General features: G+C 38.1%; 1 protein-coding gene across 1 annotated transcript in view; it reads left to right on the top strand.

The window, feature by feature from the left end:
* The first annotated feature begins 252 nt into the window (after nucleotides 1–252).
* Nucleotides 253–10,630, top strand: part of ano3 (anoctamin 3) — a 34,530-nt gene continuing 24,152 nt past the window's right edge. Inside the window, exon 1 of the mRNA XM_033968571.2 lies at nucleotides 253–511. Within this exon, the coding sequence (XP_033824462.1) occupies nucleotides 466–511 (46 nt within the window). The 5' untranslated portion in view covers nucleotides 253–465. The remainder of the gene's footprint in view (nucleotides 512–10,630) is intronic.

Here is a 10,630-nt window from a genome sequence, read left to right as displayed (position 1 = left end):
CATTGCAAGATAGATGTTGCCATTTTACAACAACACATGCCCCAGGGAAGGCAGCAGTAGCTTTGGTGCAGTTTACCGCCACCAGAGTGTGACCGACCGGGGAGTCAGGGGGGATCAGGTTTCTAATAAGAAACCTGATTTTCTGGTTTCTTATTAGAAAAAACAGAATTTCTTATTAGAAACCAGAAAATCAGGAGCGGGACGTGTCCATCTCAGGACCTCCCCTGCCGCCCCGTCGCCATGACAACAGCCGTGGACGGTGCTGGAGGAGGCGCGAGAGAGGAGAGGAGCGCGAGACAGGTGTTGCTGGGGGTTTGCGCATCATCGCCAGTGATCGCGTTTGGCAGGATGGGAGCCGCGGAAACACCTACGCCAGCTCACCATAGATCCCCATGTTTTCTGATATTTGCTTTGACGGACTACGGAATTTAATTAGCGACCAGGAGGCAGCAAGTCACCGTCGCAATGGTGCACCACTCGGGCTCTATCCAGTCCTTCAAGCAGCAGAAAGGTTGGTATAGGAGAGGACACTGAGTAAAGCAGTAGTTAGGGGAAGTGGTACAAGTGCGAGTGCGTGCCATGGAGACTTGTGCGTGCTCTTGTTGACTTGTTTGGGATGAATGCACTCTGAGGTGTCGGTGTGCCGTGGCCAAAGTGTGACGCACGAGTTGGAGTTTCGAGCCTGTTATACAATGTTTATGAATATTACAGAATCTCTTTTGCTGCGATTAACGTGAACTGCCATCAAAGCATTTTACGTAGATAATAGGCCTAAAAAAGAACAGCCTACACTTACACACAAGTTTAAGCGAGGCGTACTCAAACATGCCTCCTTAAAAATGTTCACATCTGTGGGACAGAAGTGACAACATCTTGCGTAAACCTGATGTCTGTTTATCACAGATACTATTATCAAAACCATCCCAGCATGCTATCAGCTACTTCAGTGGGATAACCTGTGTATTTTTTAACATTGGAGATTATCATTATGCATAAAGGTCTGTGAAGAAATAACAAATGAGAATAAGAATAAGTCTAAGAATAAAAAACACACATTTCTGCAATGATAGCCTATATGCCCCTAATATAATCTTTAAGAGTTTAGAGAACATGCTGTTTACAGTGCCTTTCAAGCTTGCGGGTTGTTGCCTATAGCATTGTGCAAATCTAATCTGTGTTGTTCATCGCAGTAACATGAATCTCTGAAGCCAATAGAAAAGACACTACAATAAATATTAAGTCCACTTCACTCATTGTCTGTTAGGCTATAGTAACAAGGCTTTCTAGTCAGCCTAGGTCTTGTTCTAAGCCTGAATTTCACCAGACAACTGCCCACTATTGATTGAAGTCCCGCTCTGCAACATTAGTGCTTCTTTAACACTTTACATTATTTATGTGGCGACTCTCTATATTTAGCTGGGGAAAAAAGGGGTGGTTTAAAAGGATGATATGGCTGTCCTCAGTGGGAGACAAGGCTTTGTCCACAATGGGACACAGTACTGCAAAGACATGTTTTACCCCTTTGAGTCTATGATCAGGGCATGATGTGCAGTATCTCTTAAATATTCCTTGATCAGAAAGAGTGAGATAAATAGACCTGCCCTGCCATATACTCAATACTGACCTTTTCTGAAAGTTTGTACTGTGGCAAAAAAAAAAAAAAAAAAAATGTAGTTGTAAGTTTTTATGTGGTGGTGATTTGCAAGTACAGTGCAAGAAAGATAATTTTCAGCATGCATATTTCATATTTGAAATGGAGTTCTCAAATGTTTTGCATTATTAAAATGTTCTATGTTGAAATAATTATTCTGGTAATTTACTATCGCCATAGTCTTCCTGTCTTTTGAACATTTTTGTCTCATCACCTGACTCGTACCTTCTGAAATTGCTGTCAGTCTTCCAAAAGTTTTAAATTGGATGCCCTTCCTGACCCAACCAAATTAGCCTTGATTACTTGGATGTGAACTCTGTCACCAAAGATTTCCATTTGTATTCTAACCTGAAAACACTATTAGAATAACCATTTGTATGTCTGCCTGTCCTCTGCCAGAGCATTCAAAATAAATAGATCCCTGCAGATCCCTGCAGCTTATTGCATATATATATATATATATATATATAAGTGCACACCACATCACTTCCCCCACCTCATCCTAAGATATTTGCCTGTTCTAGCCAGACAGACACAAAGATTTTATTTTATAGAAAACAACTAATTGGAATACACCGACTAGACTTCAAGTTGCTATATTTATAGTTGTGTGGTTGAGATTTACAGTCAATACAAATTCTACTCTGTTCAGTAAAATACTAATCTTGGGACTGATATTTGGCACACAGCATGACTCACTTAGTGTGAATCTTTTTTTCAAATATTATATTGTGTAACCCATATTCACTCACAACAGGTAATTTACAGTACCGGTACTCATCCTCAGTAAGGCAGTTAATTTTGGTAGAAAAGTCTTGACTTTGCTAAGGGACTAACCACTAGCTTTGAACAGGTACATTTGAAAGTGCAAATACTATGTGTTTTACCCAGGCTGATTTGTGTGTGTAAACCTCTTGTTACACAGTCCTGAGCGGCCACCTGTCCCTGTTATGCAAGCATACAGATGGTTTTAGAGATACTCATATAGTTTACAGGCAGATTTTTGGGAGTGTTGCTGATTATCTGTGAATATTTAAATATATTTTTACACAATGTATTACCTTTATCTGAAATGATATATGGGAGCTCCATATTGTATGTAGGGCTGCATTATTCATACAATATCTATCTGTCTATCTATCTGTCTATCTGTCTATCTGTCTATCTGTCTATCTGTCTGTCTATCTATCTGTCTATCTATCTGTCTATCTATCTGTCTATCTGTCTATCAATATATCTACATATCTATATCTATATATATATATATATATATATTTAACGTAATATAACATCAAGTTTATCTACAGTTTCTGGGGATTCTTGTATTAGTTTAGTTCATTTTTTCAGCCTGCTCAGCTGATACTGAGCTGAAACTTGATTTTAAAATTTGATTACAATGACAATGTTTGTCAGAAAAGTAATTATATATATTATATATATATTATATTTAATTAAAAAGTTGCTTCAAGGATTCAAGCATCTTGTGTAAACTTACAGCTTTAACACTTTTGCAGTCTTTAAATAGTAGGTGCCTGTTTTGTTGCTAGGTTAAGGAAAAATGCAGAGAGAAGTTCTGGCCGAGGTTAATCCATGGTTTGATTAAGGTTACATAAAGACTGTAGTGATTTGGATGTATTATAGAAACCTTTAACCTATATGTATAGAAAGTAATGGGAGATGTTTACACAGATGCAGCTTTGTAAAGAAGATCCTGTGACGTAGAAGGAATGAAAAACAATCCAGGACAGAAGGCGAGAGTGATGGATTGAGATGTTTAAAATGATTGGATGATGCAATCGTCAGACTGTGCCAGGATTGTATAAACGTTTTCTGAAATGAGGGAAATGGTGGCATCTGTTCAGAGGTGTGTTCACGGTCAGTCTGTGGGGCAGAGCTAAACGTGAGCAAAACAATATCCCACCAGCCTGCCCAGGTCTGCCTTTTTGGCTCATAAATTATGCGGTTCGGTGATTTTGAGTTTTATTTTCTGTCCAGAGTCCAGTTGTGCTAATAACATTATCATAGACGAATATATTCACACAGGCTAAAGCGCAGCTGAGGTCGCCTGACACTGATGATGCATTAAGTGTAATTAGTAGCTTCACATTGTTGAATCATTTACTCCCAGATGAAATCAATTGGACATTTCTGGAACAAAGTCAATGCGCATTAATTATAGTGTGCTTAATGTCAATACAGACATGTTTTACTCCAGGAGGAGGCTAGTTATTCCCTCAGCAAAAACAAAGATAAGCTAGGAGATAAACGAAGGGCTGCAAGATTAATCTTAATCAAAGTGAAATTGCTTTTTGAACAGTTAGCAAATTAGAAGGAATGCAGCTATTTTGCTGTTATAATTTTCAGTCATACCACCTTGTAGCAACCAATAATGTAATAACAGGCCAATAATGAAATGGTGAGCCAATAATGTAATAATGTCTTGCCAATAATGTAATAGGTCAGTGGCTCTCAAATTTTTCACATCAAGTTCCACCAAAGAAGAAGATTTTTGCTTTCTGAGTGCCACCACATGTAAACCAGGTCTAAGGTCCAAAACTACTACATCATTTCAGCAGTAGTTCTAAACAAGAAATGTTCCAAAGGAGGATAAAAAGCGGATACAATGAACTCTAACTTAGTCAAATCCACAAACTGAAGAGTTGTCCAAGTACCATCTGAAGGAGCTTACATACCACCAGTGCTATGTGTACCACAATTTGAAACACTGTTTTAAGTTTTAAGTTTCAAATTAATGGCTGGTTATTATATCTTTGGCCTGACAAGGAAAATGTTCCGCGATAATGTAATAACTGCAGTTAATAATGTAGTCACTATTGTCCAGATGTTATTACGTTACTGGCTCACCATAGTTATTACATTATTGTCCTGTTATTACATTATGGGCTTATTACTTTTAAACTTGTCTAAAATGATTATGATTACTCATGATTATTACATTACTGGCCATTATTACGTTATCGTTTGCTACTCATCTTGGGAATGCCTGATCTCATTTGATGTGAGTTAAGCAGAGTATGGCCTGGTTAGTACTGGAATGGGAACCTGCTGGGAATAGGTGGTGCTCTAGTGGAGCAGCAGTGGTTCAGTGGTTTGAGCAATCTCAATGCGAAAGTCAGAGGAACAATTTCCACTCAGACCAGTACACAGTGCTATTGTATCCTTAGGCAAGACACTTCACTCACCTTGCCTAGTAATGTGTGTGCATGAGTGATGGAATCTTTCAAACATAAATTGTAAATCCAATCACAATCACAAACTTTTTTCCAATCCATTCAGCCATACCTTTTGTTTCTGTGGAAAGGGTATTTGACCCATTTGTCAATCCTGCTCTGGCAACCTGTCAAGAGCAATGGGAGACTGCAGTGCAGCTTCCTCAGATCTTGGGCCAAGACTGAAGGAGTAGAGGGATGTGCAACAGACAATGCTTACCGCTTTGTTCCGGTTGCTCCTCTGTAATAACTAAAGGTGTCACACTGACTAGGTTTAACACTTGTGGGTGTCTACAATGAGGAGATTGTGGGTTCAACTCTGTATTGTTTGTAACAATTGCATTTATTTGAATCTTCGCTGAGTGGGTGACTGTGAGAGTGCAGGTTTGTATCTGCAAATTCTATTGCAGCTCAGATAGATCGGACCCCAGATAATTTCCCAAATATTTTATCCATATAATTGTAAAATAAAAATAGCATTTTTTTTCTAAATTTGTACGTGTGATGTCTAATAAAATCCTCCAGTTTTATTGAAGCACACACTGACTGCTGGACTTGGCGTAGGTGCTTTCTGGGAAAACGCTAGTTAGTCAGTGACAGACAAATACAGACATCCATTTAGAATCACTAATATGCCTAGTCACAGTTGCAGTCTATAGGGTTGAAGCTTTTAATATTTTGCCAACATACTCTAACTTCAAGTTAGATTTGCTTAACAGAACAACACAAATATAAACATCTTTTCCATGAAATTTATTAAAGGAAAATGCTACTTTCTTTCCATTCTTTGTCTTCAATTAATAACACACCTCTTGTTTAATTATCATTTTTACCAAAACTTATTATATACCCAAGAAGTACTTGTACCAGTGTTTTAAACTACAAGTAAAACATCTGAAATATCATAAACACTGATTGAAAATGTGCAATTCAAGTCAAACCCATGTGAAGCAGCCCATCATTCGGAGCCTCAATCCCATAATTTAAGGCTGACACTGGTGCCTATGAGACTGTCTATGTCACTTACAGCAGAGCAGAATATTCAGTATCTTTTAACGAAGTCTCTCTGAACAGCAGTGAGCGTGAGTGGAGTGTGTTTGTTCTTTGATTGTATGCCAGGCAGAGGATGAAATGCACTAGAAAATGCTTGAAGGAAGAAAGTGAAGCAGTTGACTCTCCCCCAGTCATGCCTCTGTGCAATAATCGGGTTTAAATATAATATTGCAGTCATTTAGACTAGTAGTGCAAACAAAAACTGCAATGACGTACGTCGTGACCCGAAAGGCACAGGGTCTTTATCAGTAAAAGTTGTGATGCTAAAAGAGCCATGAACCAAGTGTAGGATAAATAATTAAAGTTTAGAATGAAGCATGATGGGAAACAGCACACTGACCTCCATTCACTTTGCTTCACTTTCTAAACTTTTCGATGTGTTATGCATATGTTGTGATGTTTTAAGGTTCTCTTGTTTTGTTGTTTGACAGCTAGTGGCTAATCATGAAAAAGATGACTATGTTTAAATTACGTCCCTCTTGTTGATTCCATCTGCCACAAAATCAAACTGGAACATCTCCTCCATGTGGTGCAGCTGTGGTCATTTCATCAGCAAAATGCAGAGTGAATGTTTGAAATTTAAGTTTGTAAAGTTTTAAGATAGGGCTTTATCTGTCCTTATCCATCTGGGGGGAAGGGGGGTGCAATAAAGTGTACCTTCACCTTAAAGAAAAAGGACAGAAGCATAAAAATTCTAGCTCATTTGCAAGAATAGCATACCAATTCTGTGTATGCAACAATGTAATCTATACTGCATGAGTGTATTATTAAAATTGTCTGTGTGTTTATGCAAAACTAGTTAATCCTTATGTAACAGAAAATATTAGCTGTGTCCCACAAGAGAAAACAAAACACACAGTCTTTTAAATGCAAGTCCACATTAACAAAGCAGAGAATCTTTTAATCTGGCATCTCATTGACCGAGCTGGGGTTTAAACACTGATCCTGACCTTGAAGCAGTGAGTCCAGCTCCTATTGTCCCGCATAGAGTCCGACTGCACCACAACACTTCGGTTATATTTCCTTTGTATCAAGATCCTACATTTGTCACTGGTTTACAGACACTGTTTTTATTTATTTTCCATCAGTGCTGCTCACATCCTTGTCTCTTTGTGCTTTATAACTCTGCGACAGTCTGCATGTGCTTGCGAGCGTGCACACGGGGCCCATGCAAACAGATGGGATTAACTTTCTCCTGATAAACCAATGTCAACCAGCAGAAGATTAACGGTGGATTTTACATTACAACAACCCTTTCTACTTCTAAACCCACACAATGCAGTGAATATAAATGCAAATAGATATGTACTCCATTGATATAGATATAGATATTGATATTCATTATCAACCTCTGCTAGGCCTGCAGTTTTTTAAGGCTGAAATTTAACACTACACAGCTAGTCCAATTTGTTCTTCTATTTTAGACCATAGTCATTTGGGAATAGAGTGCCTTGCCACAACAGGCCTATTAGCTCTTCTGGCTCAGACGCACATATCATCCCAAATGTCTGTGTAATCCCTCAGTCATCCAGGTTTATCATCCCAAACAAGCTGGTGCTCACTGAGGGCCATTGGGACTGTTAAATCTACACTGAGCCAGACAAAAAAACATAATTTTTGCTCAGATAAACCATTGTCCTATCCAAACTTAACTACTTTGTGAAGAAAACATAATGACCAACAATGACATCTGATCTTTGAGTGGATGGTTCAGAGTTAATATTTTGTTCTTAAATTTTAAAGGTGTGAGCTAGTTTGAATAGTACTAAATTGTGACTACATGCACCTTTTGTTCACCAAGGGACACACTGAAATATATAAGAAGCAGGCATAGTGGTGTTCTGGTCTAACACAGAGGTGATAATGATATGCCTCATCAGCAGAGGTGGTAGAGTAGCCAAAATGTGTACTCAACAGTAATTTTACTTTATACTATTATTACTGAAATAAGAGTAAAACGTGTTTGGTGAAACTACTAATTGAGACTGAGAAAGTTTGGACATAAAAATTTGTTTGAAATCTGATTTAATGTAAGCGTACACACATAACATTGAGTGCACAGACTCATGGTATCCAAACCAATCATATCTGAAATTAGGCCCAAATGTTCAAATCATTTAATATTGTTAACATAAAGTTTTTGTCACTTGTAGACTTAATTCACAGTGGAAAGAGTAGCCAAAACATTTACTCAAGTAAGAGTGCTGTTACTAAACACCTTTGAAATTCTTTCTATCTTCAAATTAATTAATAAATAAATTGATCAGTATGTGCATAACTTAACCGATAAACTGATCTAGATTAGACTCATGCTTTAATCTTATTTTGCCATAAAGTGTGTCATCTTAATATAAAGAAACAAAGATCTATCAATTTGTGAATATAGTAAGATTTCTAAAATGTCAATGCAGGTGTAATCGCTGCAGAAAGCTTCAAAACAGCCATTTTAGTATTGCCTGAATTCAAGTGTGCTCTGTTGAAATAATGAACTAACTTCTACTACTGGGAAATCATGTATGATATTAACCTGAAAGCAAAAGGGAAATTAAATGAATACACATGTATTCACCATTCAGTGCTTTTTGTTGGAGTGCATCTCAAAATCCTGTATTGCACAGTTTAATAATGTCTCTTGTGCAACTAATTACAGGTGATGGTCAAACCTCATTGTCCCTTTAGTGGTCCACTGTTGTTTGTTGCCTAATATTCATCTATTGATAGCAATAGTGGAAGAATGTGTATGGTTCAAAATTGGACAAAGCAAGTGAGTTCAGTCATCTCTTTGGCACTGACAAGACTGAATAGAAATGAGTACATTAGAGGACCAGCTTATGTCAGACATTTTGGAGATAAAGTTGCAGAGAGGCTTGTAGTTAATTATAGAGCTAATCAGAAGTTGTATGGATGTTAAGTATGAGGACATTATAGAGGTAGCTTATGTTAATAAAGAAGGTGAAGAGGATAGGGGGAAAAAAGATCTCTGTGACAACCCCAAAGACAACAGCCAAAAAAGAGATGTTAAACACTACAATTTTATGTGTTACCACTTGCACATTTACCACATCAAAACTGGGACTCAATCACCAACTTTTAGGCACTCAAAGCACTTAACATCAAGGAACCACTCACCCATTCATACACCAGTGTGCCCAGACAGTGGAGACGGTTTGAGTGACTTGCCCAAGGACACAACAACAGTATTCATTTGCAGGAGCTGGAAACGCACCACCATGGATCTGACTGCTCTACCAATAATGTTTATGTGGAGAGCAGGATTTGAACAGCCAAACTTGAGGTCAGTGGGCAAACATTTTACCAACTGAGCAACTGTCACACAGGAAGCCCACAGTTAGTGAATCCCTCTGGCCTGTACACACATCTTTAACTATCTCCATTCTCAGCTTAAACCACAGGGATATCCCATAGAGATCACTGTTGGGGTAAGAATGAGTTATTGCACACTGCCTCCAGGTATGTGATTTATCAATGCAGTTATACGAAGGTCAACACTAGGGGTGAATGTGTAAGGCTCGTTTCAATTTTGAAGTGAAGGCCTTTGATTTCATGCATAGCTGTATCATGGAGAGGATACTGATGTGAAGGTCAACGGTAACACCTCTCTGCTCAACACTGGACATCCATTATGGTTATTAACCCCTGTGTTTCTCTGTACAATTCACCGCTGATGTTAGCCTGCCCCGCCAACCGCCATCTTATCTTCAAGTTCTATCATTTATCGCTGGTTTAATACAGGCTAACCTTGAAAATGACCTCCATTTGTAAAAAAAAAAATTCAGAGAAAAATGCAAATGAGTTCCTATAGTTTTACTAGTTTTAGTTAGCAGAAATAGAGTATTGCTGTATATCAATGTAAAACATGTGTTTTGAAGATATGTAAAGTTATCTATAATGAAAGCTGCAAAAAATTTGATTAATTTAAAGGTACACTATGTAACTTTTCTAGAGGAGGGTAAGCTGCCTGTCTCCACTAAGGTATTATTGCTTTGCCTAGATTAGTGTTCCACAGTATGGCATTAAACTGTTCTATCTTTATGGAGGCAAGGAGATGCAGCCACCAGACCAAGTTACAGGTTAGATCTGTGGAGTGGCAAGCCTGCTAACAATAAGAATACATGTTTTTCAGGGTATTTTAACCAGTAAAAAGACTTGTTTTTACACTTGAATTATATGCTATAATATGTGTAATGGCATATTCCAGGCAAAGCAATAACATCTCCGTGGAGACTAGCAAATGGCAGGACCCCATGAGACAAGTTACGTAGTGCACGTTTAATGAGTAATGATTCTTCCCTTTTGATGTTCATTTTTCAGTCCATGTTCACATTTTATACTCAACCAAACATTTAAAGACTCGTTTGAACCCATTTGGTATGTTGATGAAATGCAGAAAAATGTATCTGATTATTGTTTTTGAGATAGTCCCATTGTGTCAACATATCCCCCACCCCGCCCTGTTTAGGAATTGCCCTGCCTTGTCTTGTCTTGGTGTAGTGAGCTGTGTGATTGAATAGGAGGGGAGTGGTGGTAATGCAGTCTGTATGAAGGACAAACATTATCACTCATGCCCACTGAAGAACACTCTTAATGGCCTGAGGTGCAGCCTTTTGCTGACACACCACAAAAAAAAAAAAAAAAAAAAAAAGCATTGATAGATATACAATTAGTCGCTAGTTGA

The sequence above is a fragment of the Periophthalmus magnuspinnatus genome, chromosome 6 (assembly GCF_009829125.3).
Source record: "Periophthalmus magnuspinnatus isolate fPerMag1 chromosome 6, fPerMag1.2.pri, whole genome shotgun sequence".
NCBI lineage: Eukaryota > Metazoa > Chordata > Actinopteri > Gobiiformes > Gobiidae > Periophthalmus > Periophthalmus magnuspinnatus.
The sequence above is the reverse complement of the archived record's forward strand: the minus strand, read 5'-3'. Positions and strand labels throughout refer to the sequence as shown.